The sequence below is a fragment of the Lutra lutra genome, chromosome 11, assembly GCF_902655055.1.
Source record: "Lutra lutra chromosome 11, mLutLut1.2, whole genome shotgun sequence".
Classification (NCBI taxonomy): Eukaryota; Metazoa; Chordata; class Mammalia; order Carnivora; family Mustelidae; genus Lutra; species Lutra lutra.
This window is the reverse complement of record NC_062288.1, coordinates 42,257,714-42,273,723: the sequence shown is the minus strand read 5'-3', so window position 1 is coordinate 42,273,723 and position 16,010 is coordinate 42,257,714. Positions and strand designations below refer to the sequence as shown.

Genomic DNA, 16,010 nt, shown 5'->3' with positions numbered 1-16,010 from the left:
AGGGATGTCCTAATGGAGATGGCTACATGGGAGAAGCATGGCACCAGGAGGCATCTGTTCTTATTTTAGTGTTCTTCATATTGAACACTAATTGAAATGATTATATGGTACATATGCTTTTCATGTCTCATACCTTTATTTTTTCCTTTTTTTTTTTTTAAAGATTTTATTTATTTGACAGACAGAGATCACAAGTAGGCAGAGAGAGAGGGAGGGGGAAGCAGGCTCCCTGCTGAGCAGAGAGCCCATTGCGGGGCTCGATCCCAGGACCCTGGGATCATGACCTGAGCCAAAGGCAGAGGCTTTAACCCAATGAGCCACCCAGGCGCCCCTATTTTTTCCTTTTTAACAGCATAGCAAATATAGGCATTATTCAGAAAGGAATTTAACATGTAATTCTTAGTTCATTATACACAGTACAGTAATTTTTACTTATACTTAGTCTCTTGCAGCATTTTTACTGAGCCAACTATACTTTAACCAAAGTAGCCACTCTCCTAGGCACATAACATCTAAAGCACTTAGCTGTGACTCAGAATATTACATGAATGAGGTTTCGTGTTGATGTTTATAGAGAGGACATACGTAAATGACATGCAAACCATTTTGATGTGTTCTTACCCTAAGTCATCCATAAAAGGCTAGCAAAATGAGCTTTTGTTTTGCTAGCACAGAGCAAGTTTCTGTGCCAAGTTATGATGGTCAGATTCTACTATAATCTGTTGGGAAGTTAATATAGAAACATTGCACTAATTTAACTCTATGTCAAAACTTGTTAATAAAATCATTTTCTCAAAAACTGCTCTTAAGTGCAAGAAGAGACAAAGCTAACCAGTGATGACAGGCACGTCTTTTAGGAGGGGTCTTTTGGGAGTCGCTGGTCTGTGGTTTCTTAGTTTGGGTGTAGTTGCTGGAGTGTATGCAGTTGCAAACCTGCAGAACAGAACATTCCAGAGGTGTGCATTTTATCGCCTTTCATTTACCCCTCAGTTTTTAAAAAAGAACAGTGGCAACAGAACAGCTCTTTAAAAAAAAAAAAAAAAGATTTTTCTTTATTTATTTGAGAGAGAGAGAGAGCATGAGGAAGGGAAGGTTAAAAGAAGAAGCAGATTCCCCGCTGAGCAGGGAGCCCAATGCAGTACTCGATCCTGGGACTCCAGGATCATGACCTGAGCCAAAGGTGGTTGCTTAACCAACTGAGCCACCCAGGTGCCCAATAGAACAACTCCTGAACATAATTGTTGAACTCCCTCGCTCCTATCTTCAAGAATCATTATGTGTTGGTGGTTTGTGAGCCAGAATCCTGATATAAACATTTTGCTAAGGAAGAAATTCAAACTGCTGATTTTCTGTTTTGTTTTATGGTAAAGGCTTTTTATTTGTTTGTTTGTTTCTATAGGGACACAGAGTAATGAAATGAGATTTAGCAAAATTCATATTTTTACTGACCAAGTTTTATCTTATTAAGCATTTCTGAGAATGGTTTTTAATATTTTAAGCATATATGTATGCATCTTTTTTTTTAGATAATTGGTCATATTTATTATGAAGCAGATCATTTGTTTTAACGCAAATAGAGAAGTGCTTCATAATACAAAGACACAACTATTACATCACCATGGCCACCATAAGCTAAAAGAGAGAGAGGGAAAGGAGGGAAAGCCTTACTCTGCTCATTAGGTGGCTCTTCAGAGACAGAATGTCTGCCAGGTTTTCTAACTGATACCAGCTGTGGTCTCTAGGTTCATGGACAGGAGGTGGAGGAAGTGTGAAGTAGCTGTTTGATCTTCTCCTGAGCTTATCTGGGTTTTGAAGCAAAGACCAGGACCACTGTTAGTTAAAATCTAGTTTGATTCTTCTCAGTCTAGCCCACCTGCTTTTCCCTTACTTTCTTCTCTTATGGTCTTGGCATTATATTAGGTGTCTTCTCTGTGTATCTTAAGAAATCATTGGGAAAATAAGGAGTGATAAGGGCTGCTAGCTAAACTTCATTTTACCAGATGTCTTCTAAATGGAACATTCAACTGATTGATTTTTGTTTGCTCTTTATAGAATTGTTTTAAAATTTTAAAAAAAAATTTAAGATTTTTATTTATTTGACAGATATATAGAGAGAGGGAACACAAACATGGGGGTGAGAGAGGGAGAAACAGGCTCCCCCCACTGAGCATGGAGCATGATCCCAAGACCCCAGGATCATGACCTGAGCCAAAGGCAGACACTTAATAACTGAGCCGCCCAGTTCTATAGGGATAACAATCCCTATAGAATTGTTTAAGCATGTCATAAAATGCATTAGGATCACAAAGTAGCAAATGTCATGTTTTAAACATGATTCTTAATTGAGGGATCCCACATTTTTAAAAAAGACAGCAAAATGGTAAAAGACATAAATTATGAATATTGGGTTTCTGGTTTACCAAGTCTTCTAATTGGGCCCTTCATTCAGGATTTCTGTTTTTCAGCTATTATTTCAATAATCTGGAAGAAATAAGTGTTCTGCAGATCTTAATTTAGATCACAGAAATGATCAATTCCAGTAAATATAGATTAATAGGAATGTGTTTAAAGACTTTGGTCACAGTTCCTGCACCGTATACCATATAATACCAAGCATACTTGGGTTTGTGATCTTATTGTTATTGGGCAAATCAAACACTGTGGTTATGTTCAGATAATAATTTTTATTTCACTACTGTTTTAACTTAACATTTTGTTTGTATTTTTATTATAGCTATTTCACTCAATTCAGAGAACCTGTTTGGACTTGTCTAAAGCAATTGTACTCTATCAAAAGAGAATATGTTGTAAGTATGCCCTAAGTATGAATATTGATCAAATAAACAGTAAGAAGCAGAATATTTTGCCTTAATGTATCATTTTGTATGTTTAGGAAGTAAGACAAGGAAATTACTATTTAAGAGTGCCTATCTTTTCTCTTTAATTGGTGGGAAGGAGGATCTCTAATAATTTTATCAGAAATCCTTTACATGGGTTGTTATCATTAAATGCAAGTTACTGTAACAAGAACTTTATATTGGGCTTCCTGTAGGTAAGTACATGCAATTTATTTTCCTAATTATAGAAAAGTTTTCTAGTTTAATGTGTGGATTTTCTAAAATTTTGGGTTGTTTTTATTTGATTTCCCTTGCTCTCATATCCAGTTTTGTTCCTCTTAAAATGGAGAGAGAAAGCACATACAGGTAATTTATTAACTGTATTTTGTTGGCAGCTCTTCTTCATGAGTTTTTTTAAAGTTGAAGATTGGGTTATTGGGGAACAAGATTCTGCCTAAATTTATTACCAACAGTTATCTCTGAAATACCAAATTGTGTGTTACTATGTTTTAAAATTTCCTTTTATAGATGATTTAATAGTATAATTTCTGTATTTCCGAGACTAGAACATAAATTTTCCTGTTTCTGACTGCTGTTAGACCTCTTTCCAATAATCACAAAGTAACAATTGGTAATCTTCCTTCATTAGTCTTTGTTAAGACTATTGTGGGGGAAGTGCAAAGTCCTAGGGCTTAAGGGCAGAATTTCATAAATTTTCTACATTACTGATTACTAAGTGTTGGAGCTAAGACTTCTCCAGGGCTATAACACCATAGTCTTGAGTTCTGAGGAAATTAAGACACATGACACATATCCCCCCACCATTTCTCTGTCCCACATCTAGTCAGTCTTAAATGCTGGTCCATTTTGTCTCCTGAATAGCTTCCAGAGTCTCCATCCTCTCTCCATGTCTACTGTCACTACCATCGCTCTTCTACTTGATTTGCTGTACCAGCTTCCTAAATGATCTCCCTGTCACCCCCAGCCCACTGTCTACACCACAAAGAACTCTCAATGATCTAAACTAGGACAAGTTAAGCAACAAAATAAGTAACAATAGTATCAGATTATAACCCGTAAAGTAAAGTAAGCATCTATTAAGTCAGTGTGGAAATAGACAAATAGGGGAGAAGAAACTCTTTCTTATAAAATAATTCTGGTTAATAAATATAGAAAGAATGAGGAAACCATAAAATCTCCATTAGGCAAATACCACAGTGAGATCTGTGGCAGGCAAGGTTCACGGGAAGATGGCACAGCCTGTGAGCAGAAGTTTGAGGAGAAACTGGGTATTGGCATAGCATCATGTATTTCTCTCCAAGATTTTTAATAATTACAAAAGGAAGAAATCCTAGTTTTACCATGGAGTAACTCAGTAGACAGACCTCAATCAAGTGATCGAGACTGACATCACTAGTGATAATGGGTGTTGGTATCATGTGGTCCTGATACCATGCACTAAGAGGCCACTTCACCTCTGTGGTTTCCTTCCGCAAAATACGTAACCGTAGTCTAATTATGAGAAATAAACCCAAATTGAGGGACATTCTGCACAATACCCAACCAGTACTCTTAAAAGGCATGAAGGTCATGAAAGTCAAGATAGGTTGAGAAACTGTCACAGATCGAAGGAGACAAGGAATTTTGACAACTTAACATCAGATCCTGGATTCGATCTTAGAAGAAAAGTGGCATTAGTGAGAAAACTGATAAAATTCAAATAAGGTTATGTTTAAGAGTACTATACCAATGTTAATATCCTAGTTTTGATAATTGGACCATGGTTATGTAAGATGCTAATGTTAGGGGAAGCTGAAGAAGAGTATACAGGAACTCTATTTACAGTTTTTCTATAAGCTTAAAATTATTGCAGAATAAGAAGCTTTAAAAAATGTACATTGAGGGGCACCTGGGTGGCTCAGTGGTTTAAGCCTCTGCCTTTGGTTCAGGTCATGATCTCAGGGTCCTGGGATCAAGCCCTGCATCAGGCTTTCTGCTCAGCAGGGAGCCTGATTCCCCCTCTCTCTCTTCCTGCCTCTCTGCCTACTTGTGATCTCTCTCTCTCTCTCTCTGTCAAATAAATAAGATCTTTTAAAAAAATGTACATTGGATCATGTTGCTTCTCTGCTTTAAACCTTCCAGTAGAACCTAAGGTGAGATCCAGACTTCCATACCATAGTCTATAAATTGCTACATGATATGGCCCAGCTCGTGTTTGCAGCCACTTTGGCCCTCACCCACCATGTCACCTGAGGCCTTTTGCACTCACTGTTTCCTCTGTCTGGAATGTCACTGGCCTAATCATCTCATAAGTGGCCCCTTCTTGCCATTCAGAGCCCAGCTTAATGGTCACCTGCTCAGAGAGGCTTTTCCTGACCACTCAGCCCACGCAGCAGCTTCCCTTACTCCCCTTCTCTTATTACTCTATCTGGTATTTTTCTTTTTGTGTTTTGTGTTTGTGATTATGGATTTTTTTCTGTCTTCTGTTGCACAAACCAAAGCTCCATAAAAGCAGGGACTTTGTGTGTCTTGTCCACCTCTATATCCCCAGTGGCAAGAATAGTGCCTAGTATATATTAGATCATCCGTAAATCTGTGCCGAGTGAATTAATGCTGCCAACCTAATTGGTTTTATAGTTCTTTGGTTCCCTTTCTAGGATACATCTGAAAATCGAATCAGCAGCGAAAAACGAATAGGGTTTTTTTGTGTGTGTCTGAATTCTTTTTTTTTTTTTAAGATTTTATTTATTTATTTGACAGACAGAGATCACAAGTAGGCAGAGAGAGAGAGAGAGAAGAGGAAGCAGGCTCCCCGCTGAGCAGAGAGCCCGATGTGGGGCTCGATCCCAGGACCCTGAGATCATGACCTGAGCCGAAGACAGAGGCCTAACCCACTGAGCCACCCAGGTGCCCCTGTGTGTGTCTGAATTCTTAAGGCCCAGTTAAGATAGACCTTTTAAGTGGAAACTGGCAAATCATCTGATATGTGTGCTGCACCTGAATTTAAACTTCTATAAATTAATTTCAGTATTTGAATTTTAAAGTGAACATTAAGGAATGAACCTACCTTCTTGGAAAGTGACCGGCATCGCTTAATAACCCAAGCTGGATTCCACCTCCCTCTGAGCAACACTGCCAATTAATTAGAGTCCAGCTCTTAAAAGGAAACCTGTTTCCTACCCCAAGTTTAATCCTCAAGTGCATAAAATAACAAAAAATAATTTTTCAAATGCTTCAACCTACTTAGGCTTATTAAGAGAAGAGTACCTTTCACCAACTCTATAATCATGAATTGGTTTCTTCCTAGTCTTAAGCTAAATGTGTTCATTTGTATGTGACTTGAGACTTCAAGTTAAAAAAAGGTGACAGTAGCCTCATGCTATTATGAAAAAAAAATGTGAAATTGCTCTCTGTAGGGACATACTCATTGTGGAATTGAGTGAGTCCTGTATTAGTCAATAGAAGTTACAGAAGGTATTAAGAAACAACAAAACTTCTTATAGGAGTTTTTTTAAATCTACCTAGAATCATGGCATAAATATCAAATAGGCATTTAAAGTAAAATAAAGTGGGATAGGAGGTGGTGGAGAAAAATAAAGCATATGAGGATAATAAGGCAAAAATTATAGTTAATTTAATTGTACAAGCACTTTACAGTGCCCTGAATAAGATTTTATGGTCAACTTGGGGAACCCATAGTTAGATGAGGTCCCTGTCCTGAGAAAGGTAGAGTCTTATGGGATAGACAGACACATGCCCAACAACAAACACCCACTATTATCAGAGCCGAGAGGGCGCTACTGTCCCAGAGGAACAGGGATCAACTACTTCACAGCCTTGGAGCTTTGCCTAGTGAACTTGATTCTTGAGGGACAGAGAGAAAGGAGGGCAGTCATTTATTTCTCAGGATAAATGAATTCCAAAAGGCTCATCCTCTGGAAAGTTTAGTATGAGTTTAGTTTAGTATAGTCACAAATTAATAAGGAAGCAGTAGCAATTATAACTTTTGCCTTTGGATTTGTGGTTCCTGGCTAATGCTCTCGTTGGAGAGGTTATGTCAGGAATGGGATGCATTCTGAAGGAATTCTGGATTGTTTATGAATAGGGACAAGAATCCTAGTAGCATTTAAAAAGCATTTTTAGAGAAACATGATATATAAATGCATAAATAGAGAAGTGTGAAATAAGAATAGTGTTCAGAGTAAGTCCCTAGAAATGCTCTACTTGGAAAAGAAAGCATTTAGGAAGCTCAGTGTCACTCTTTGCTCAGCTGTTGGTGAATGTGGATTGGGGACCAGTAGCCGTGTAACAGCCCACTGTTCCATTGTTTGGAGACACACATTTTTATAAATCAGCCCCAAGTGTAGAGAGAGTGTTTTCTATTATAAATATTGATGCTATGATTATCTTTCCACATGCAGCTTTGTGTCCATTTTACTAATTTCTTGGAATATACTCCTAACAGTAGAAGTGCACTGTCAAAAGATACATAGACTTCTGTAATGTTTTAAGTTTATGGCCAAAGGACTCTGCAGAAAGCATGTACCTACCAGTCATTAGCTCACCAGTGGTGCCATCTCAGGTTGTCTTTAAAAATAAGGCCAAGATTAGGCATGACCAATTCACTGTTCCAGCTCTGCATTTTAAAAAAAACCCATAAAGCCATGGGGTACCTGGGAGGTTTGGTCAGTTAAGTATCCAACTCTTGATCTCAGCTCAGGTCTTGATCTCAGGGTCATGAGTTCAAGCTCCATGTTGGGCTCCATGCTGGGTGTGATGCCTATTTACAAAAAAAAAAAAAAAAAGACCCACGAAGACATCAAGCTGATTACCCCCCACTCTCAATCCCTACTCCCACTTCCAACCAAAATCCCACCTCATGAATAAGGTATTGGAATTGCTTTATTGTCATGTGAAATGTAACTCAGAAAGCAGAGATCAAAAAGTGAGAGAGAGAGAATAAGCAGAGGAGGCTGCCTCTATGTCATAGGCAGCACAAAAGATTCCCACAGTTATACTCGACAAACCCAACTTTATTTCAGCTTGAAGCAGCACATCATCGACTTGCTTTTCAGTGCAGAGGTCATTTTCTGGTTCTGATTACAGGGCACCAAACGCAATGACAGATGTGCTCAAGTGAATTTGATCTCTCCTTTTGTAAATGGAGGGGCAGCATGAAAGTTAAATGGTGGGAGGGGGGAGCTTACCTTGTAGCTTGCCACGTGGATTTAATTTCATCCCGTCTTGGCCTCTGAAAGAGTGAGGACCTTGGGGTGTGTCTCTCTGCTCTGTAACAAAAATGCTCATTGTTCATGGCTCCTTTTGGTCTTTTCTTCATCAGTCTTGTCTCAAGAAGAAAACGAACTGGGAAAATTTCTCCGATCCCAAGGCTTCCAAGATAAAACCAGAGCAGGAAAGATGATGCAAGCAACAGGAAAGGCCCTCTGCTTTTCTTCCCAGCAAAGGTGTGTGGCCTTCACTGGGCCTCCCATTTGGGGGGAGGGGAGGTCAGCGGAGAATCTGGAATCCACCCAGCGATGGAGGGGACTCTCCAGTTGTTTACTAGAAGGCTCTGTCCTGAGACTGAGAAGCCGCTCTGTTCTCAGTTCTTAGCCTGTTCTTAATTCTCTGATTAATATAACATGTATGATTTTTTTTTCCCTCCCAATAATTTGTGGGTTTTTTTCCATATTTCTCCTGGTCTTTAGGGAGCATGTTATATGCCAATCACTGTGAGTGCTGCCTAGGCTTATGTTTGACCTTGAGCATTGCTCATAGCAGTAAGTCTGGTCCCCTTCCAGCAGCTGATTAAAGCAGGAGCCTAATGAACCCAGGTGGAAGGGTTCCTTCTCTGCTCTCCATGGGCCAATTAACTTTGGAGAGGTGGTGTTCGTGATGCCCACTCAGACACTGGCCCGGCAACATCAGCAGCATCCCCTAGAAGCTTGTTAGAAATGCAGAATCTAGGCCCCATCCCACAACTGATGAATCCAAATCTGCATCTTAATGAGATCCCTGGATGATTTCGATGCACATTTAAGTTTGAGAAGCTCTGGGAGAAAGGAAATTGTGGCAGATGAGTGACATTTTTTAAACACTCTCATGACTCAATTTTATGGTTGGTGTAGAATAAGCAAGGGCCCCTGCATATAGTTGCATTTTGTGCCTGAGAAAAGTGACACTCCTCTATTCCTCCTCCCCTAATAACAAGCCCAAAAATGTCACTCAGTCATATTGGGCAAGAGTGTACCTAAATAAGGCATTGTAGGTAGTTTCCAAAAATGTTCAGGCTACGAAAATTTCACTTACTCAAATTACTCAACATTTTCTAATCGTAATTTCTCCTTCTTTCCTTCCCTGTGGGCCAAGAGCAGGCCATCAGCCTGTTACACACACGTTCCTATGAAATCCTGAGAAATGTGTAGTAGCAGGAAGAGACTGGCTGTGTCAGTTTCCCATGGTCCCACTCCTGGGTGTGTTGGTTCTCCTAATAACATTTGGACCCCACTTTGTGGGCAGTGCCAACTTTCGTATTTGAATAAAACCATTTTCAATAGTTCTGTGTCTATTTCCCAAGAAAAGTGTTGTTTATAATTTTTAATTGTACCTTTTTATCTGTAGTAGTTTTTCCTTGTAAAAATAATACTCACTGAAGAAAAAAATTAGGATAGACAAATCAAAAGAAAATTAGAAAGCAATTAAAATTTTACTGATAGAAATTACCCACTTTTAACCCCTTGGTAGGTATTTTCTATGCATATGTACTTACCCCACCCTTGCCAAAATAACTGGTTCTCAGTCTTTCAAAGAGTTAATTCTCATATGTTAAAACGTGTAATTAGGGGCACCTGGGTGGTTCAGTGGGTAAGCCTCTGCCTTCAGCTCAGGTCATGATCTCAGGATCCTGGGATCGAGCCCCGCATCCAGCTCTCTGCTCAGCAGGGAGCCTGCTTCTCCCTCTCTCTCTGCCTGCCTCTCTGCCTACTTGTGATCTCTCTCTGTCAAATAAATAAATAAAACCTTTTTAAAAAAAAAGTGTAATTACCACTAATTTTAGTGGGAAAAATTCTTACACATACTCATATGCCAAAATGTATATCCGTTTGTGGGAAACAGAGCCAAATCTGTTTGGAAATCACTACTGGAAATCACTACTAGAGTCACCATTACTGATCACATGTGTTTTATCCTATGTCTCTCTAGTTACACCCTTTCAGAGTTGTATCCCAGAGAACACATAGGGTACCTTAAGTTTATAGAACCTAACCTTTAGTTACTAACAGAAACAGTAAAAGAAATTAACAAAAACAATGCAAGTGATACTCCAAAGTATCACCACTATAAACTAGCAAAGTGCATCCTATCCATAATTTAATGCAGCTTGGAGAACTTTAAAATTTGGAAGGTGACCTCCTGCAAAATGGCTCTGGTTTCACAACACTCAGCTGCTGACCAAGCACATGACATCCTAACCAGTCCTTCTAAACATAAAGAAAGTAGAGGATGACATAAAGTTCTCACGAATTTCAATTTTCAGATCTTCAATGGTTGTAACTTGGGAAATACCAGAATATATTTTTAATATATATAGCATATAGCAAATATATATGTATATATACTTTATATATATTTATATAATAAAATATATTTTTAATATAAATAGCATCATGCCATGCAGTTTCTGTACAGCAGTGCTTACTGATCATTTAGCAAATCAATTTTTTGATCAAATAACCATAACACTTTTGCTATCTATGTACACTTTTTCTTTTTTTGAGATTTTATTTATTTATTTATTTGACAGAGAGAGAGAGATCATAAGTAGGCAGAGAGGCCGGTGGGGGCTGGGGCAGGCTCCCCACTGAGCAGAGAGCCCCACGCAGGGCTCGATCCTAGGACCCTGAGACCATGACCTGAGCCAAAGGCAGAGGCTCAACTGAGCCACCCAGGCACCCCCCTCTGAATACATTTTTAAAAACATCTATACCATAGTATTTCAGGGCATACCACAGTGCATTTAACTTGAGCCCTCCTATTACTTAGGTCACTTTCGCATTTTCCTGCTAAAGGATAAATGTCTTCGGAGTAGACCTGCAGATACTTTATTAATTTTCCCCTCTGGGTAGATCTTTATCCATGAAAATGTGCACCAGTCTTTCACTGAAGCTTGATATTTCTGGTTATTAAGTTTTTCCTTGGTCTAGATGCACTCCCTGGTAGCAGCAGGGAATAGGTTTTCACCTTTCTAATCTTATATGAAGCAAGGTACAGAAAAAAAATGAGGTGATTTTATATGCTTTCTTCTTTTCTTCAAGATCTTAACATCTATCATCATGTCATTACCTCTTCAAAGGTTTCTAACTTTACAACAGTCAAAGAAATCGAGAGTATTCTATTCACAAGACTCTTATTCAACCAGTATAGGGAAATTGGTAAGATTCAAGGTAAGAGAAAGAGGAGTCCAGAAATAAACAGGATCCTTAGGGGGACAGCTGAGGCCTCTTTCTCTCTTTAAATAGAAGGTCCCCAGTTTTATAAACCTTCACACTGGCATTTGTTTTACTGACTTATTTGATAGTCATTGCTACAACTGTGCATTCAGTTTGATGAAAAGTGAGTATTAAATTTAACCCAATGGTCATAAAGCACAAGCTTACTTTATGGCACCATAATGTGTCCGAAAACCACCTGCAACACTTAGGTAGGATGCTGTGATCAAACTGTTTTTAGAGAAATGCCAAGTGTTTAAAAGCAATGCTTTACAGAAAAGAGGAAAATAGGAGAAAATAGTAAAAGGGTTTTTTTTTCCTTAAATAGTTTATTGCCCCCGTCTATAATCTGACAGTGCTGCTGAAACTGCCACGCACCGACTTTAGCTCACTAACATTACTAGTCTCTTCAGCTTCATAAGTTTGCCTTTAAATTAAAATGTAATTATTCATCTTCTTTTCATTTTTTGAATCTATGTCCTGCAACCTCATGAAAACAACTGTATTTTAAGAGTGGAAGTCATGTGACATTACTCATTTTGGGTAGGGAAGACGCAGTATTTCCCTCCCCTGCAAAATGAGTATTTTATCCACAGTTTGATATGCCTCAAACTTTTTTTTTTTTGCTAAATAAATAATGGCATTTTACAGCTAATATTATAATTATTTTATATCTCTCTCTTTGCATAATACACATGCATTTATGGTGTAGGATCCTCAAGTTTTGTTTCTCTGTAAGGATCAATCATCTAACCTATCTGAATGTGCCTAACATATAGGTCTACAGTGCTTCTCTTCCTTTCTAGACCATTTAAACATGTTTCTGTTTGGGTCACCTGGGTGGCCTTGTCAGTTAAGACTGTTGATTTTGGCTTAGGTCATGGTCTCAGGGTCATGAGATTGAGCTCCACATCGGGTTCCACATTCAGCACAGAATCCGTTTAATTGCTCTACTTCCCTCTGCCCCTCCCCCTGCTCACGTACTCTCTCTCCCTCTATCTCTAAAATAGATAGATAGATAAAATCTTTTTAAAAAATTGCTTCTGTTTGTGCTCCGTTCTCCGTGACTGTTGGAGCAAGCAGCAGGTTGCCCTAGCATTTGGAGAGTAATCTAAAATGACCTAGTAGGGGAGATCCTAATTGTGCACCAGTCCATCCCTCCTCAGAGGGCCAGGCTTCAGAGGAGCAGAGACAGGGAGGCCAAGAACAGAAATGGGAAATTGTTATGCCTTGACCTTTCTCCATTAATACGGGGTTGGTTCCAACTTCAGACACTCTTTGCTCAGGCATGAGACTACCCCCAATAGTCCTGTTGGAAATACTTCCCAGTGGTCCAGTTAAATAACAGGGATCCGTACATGGGTAATCAGATTGACTCATCGGTTCATCCATTTCAATCAAATATTTCTGCAGCATTGTCTATATTTCAGGCACCGTTCTAGGCTCATGAGTTTAAGATAGGTAAACTGTCAAGGATGCACACTTCTGGCCTGCTTGGTTTCAAGATTATGGCTTTATCCTCTTGTCTAGGTTGGCTTTGAGAAATCCTTTGTGTCGATTTCACCAAGAAGTGGAGACTTTTCGGCACCGGGCCATCTCAGACACTTGGCTGACGGTGAATCGCATGGAGCAGTGCCGGACTGAATACAGAGGGGCATTATTATGGATGAAGGATGTGTCACAGGAGCTTGATCCAGACCTCTACAAGCAAATGGAGAAGTTCAGGAAGGTAGGAGATTTTATGAAGGTTACCAAGAGGGGTACCTGCTGGAAGGTAATGAGGTGTGATTTGAATCACTCTAGTGAAGAAGACATAACTCAAAAGCACCAAGGATGCAATTAATCATTGCCAGTGTCTTTTTATGTGACAGAATACCAATTAATGTGATCTATAATTCTCTAAGGGTAAGATAGAAAAGACAGCTGGAAATTGCTGGGATTTAGTAACTGGTTCTAATTGAAGTTGGATTTTCATATAATGTACACTTTTGTAACGTTGTCACTTCAAAATGCTTTTTCATGCATAACTAAAAATCAAGATTAGATCAAATGAAACTGCAAAGTGAGGGCATGCTATTGGAGAAATCTTTTTTAATTGCTAATGAATTTTAAAATTAATAGAATAATACTCCTTTGTTTTGTGAAGTGGTTGAGAAGTGGCAGGGTTTGGTTGTGGGATTAACTAATGTTCCATCTGCAATAGACCTTTTCAGAAATTTGTCTGAAGAGAATAGTTAGCTGAGAAGGTGATATGCTCTTAAATTTCCTTGAAATAACTGGTGAGCAGCGGAGGAACAATGTTTCCTTGGTGTTTTAATTATCCTGTATCTATTCAGCCATTTGGCTACTTGGCCATACAAGGATATATCACACCACTAGGTGGCAGTCATACACTAAGTATTTATGAAAATGCAGAGACTGTTGTATACAATCTTGGTAGTTCTTTGTTTGGTTTATTTGGATGTATTTCAGGGTGTGAAAGAAGAAAAATCAAGCAAATGTCAGGTTTGACATAATATTATGTCAATTATCTTACTCATTTCAAATGACCCATTTGTAATTAGTGATGTTGCTTAAAATCCCTAGATTTCTTTGTAGGTACATCATGTGGAATTGTGAATGGGAAACCCTGCTAGTGATAGATGAAGCGTGTGGGATGGGGGGAAGGAGGGACCTTCTGTTGCTTGAGAACTGGGTCACCAATTCCTGATGTATTATTAGATTGATACAAATACTTTTAAAAGCCAAATCTTAACTTCATTTGTAATTTGGAGTCCCTCTCTATGAAATCAGAGTTTATTTTATTTCTAATTATAAATAACCTTAATGTGGTAGCAGCATCTAACTTCTTGGCAAGGCAGATTTCTGAATTCATGGGAAATTTGAACTGAACAGTAAAGCTCACTCATTTTATAAAAAAGAAAATTAAGGCCCAGGCTACATTAGAAATTTCCTGACTTTCCAATCAGGCCAGTAATTTGGTTTGTCTTTGACACTTTATTTGTGGTATAGAGGAGGACGGAGTAAAGAAGTTAAAACAAAACAAAAAACCTTATCTATAGAGAATAGTGCCCATCATTTTATATCTACTATCTCCTTTAAGCTTTGCAATAATCAAGACACAGATTTAATTTTATAGGTGGAGAAAATATCTATGTTAACTAGCCCAAGGTCAGACAAGGAAATGAAGGTTAGAATCCTAGAAAATATGCATGATTTTTTCCTTAAGAGAAAAAGACTGACCTTAAATTGACATTTTCCTTATAATACCTGTCCTTTGATTTATTCACTTAACAAACATTTATTTGAGCACCTTTTATGTACCATGTAATAAAAATAAAAATACAGGGCACCTGGTTGGCAGTCAGTTATGCCACCGACTGGGTTTTGGTTCAGGTCTTGATATCATGGGCCATGAGATGGAGCCCCAGGTTGTCATTGGGTTCTGCACTCAGCGGGGAGTCTGCTTGAAGATTCTCTCCCTCTTCCACTCCCCCCTGCCCTGTTTATGCTCTCTCTCCTCTAAAATAAATAACTCTTTAAAAATTTTGAAAATACGATTATTCTGGAAGGCAGGACAATTTCATGTAGAATTGTGTTTATTTGGTTTTATTTTGGAGCATGGTTACTAGCTGTATAATGATGAATAAAAACCAAGCTCTTCGTCATTTGGTTTGAATGTTGAAATATTACCCACTCTTTAGTGTCATCAATCTGTTGATTTTGGAAAATATGGTTTAAAGAAATCCTTTGCCATGCAGAAGTAGCTGAGAGATGCCTTACTCTACAATCCCTTGTGTGCTGGATTTAATTTAATAGCTGAACATGGTGTACTTTGAATTTAGGGAAAGAATTTGTTTTTAAGAAGTCTATATTCAGGGCTCCATCCTCCACTATATTAGGCAGGACTGTCGATGAGGACAGGGACCAGATTCATCTCTCACTTTCATACCCCAGGGTCAGACTAGCACCTGGCCCAGGTTAGCATTTGTAGAGCATGCTCCGATTCCAGCCATTCAGTCTGAGGTCCCAGACCCATTGTTTCTCCAATCAATAGGGCATTCTGACCCCACACAACTCACCTTGTGACATTTTGGAATTGACCTAGGGTTTTGCAGTTAAGAAATAGCATTATCGATTTGTGACTTGCTGCTTTCTTTGGAATGAATTTAAATTGTGGAGTTTGCTATTTGCTTGGAGTTTATAACATGAAATTTAACTGTGAGCAAGCTTGAGTGTTTTTCCCAGCAGGATTCCATTTTGAACAGAGTCTCCATTCATCTCTCAGAAACATGTTACCAGAAGGAATTTCTGTGTCCTCTGGGAGAGGGGTCCAGCTGTGGGTGGCTCCTTAGGAGTCACTGTGGGAGCGAGACTCTCAGTCTCAGCAGAGCCAGCTGCCACCTTCATCGTTCAGCTGATGAATCTGGAACTAAAGTAGTATTTTGCTATAAATTCAGTTATTTGGGTTCACACTTTCTGAGGAGATAGAATTCTAATTCATCCTCACAGATATGATCCCATGGTTGCAGTCCTAAGTATGCATTCATTCATTTATTCATCCTCCCAACAAATGATATGGAAGCCCCACTGCGTGCTGGGCCACACGCACAAAGATACAGTAGCAAATAAGCAGGCATGATCCCTGCCCTCCTGTCGTGGGTCGTCAGTTGGGGATGGAGCA

At 38.9% G+C, this 16,010-nt stretch overlaps 1 protein-coding gene across 20 annotated transcripts in view; it reads left to right on the top strand.

Moving 5' to 3' along the window:
- The window catches only part of ICA1 (islet cell autoantigen 1), a 148,321-nt gene that overhangs the window by 24,458 nt on the left and 107,853 nt on the right, over positions 1-16,010 (top strand). For all 20 annotated transcript variants that reach the window (XM_047695110.1, XM_047695109.1, XM_047695122.1 and 17 more), the window contains 3 exons: positions 2,735-2,807; positions 8,179-8,302; positions 12,857-13,055. In XM_047695110.1, coding sequence (XP_047551066.1) covers positions 2,735-2,807; positions 8,179-8,302; positions 12,857-13,055 — 396 coding nt within the window. The remainder of the gene's footprint in view (positions 1-2,734; positions 2,808-8,178; positions 8,303-12,856; positions 13,056-16,010) is intronic.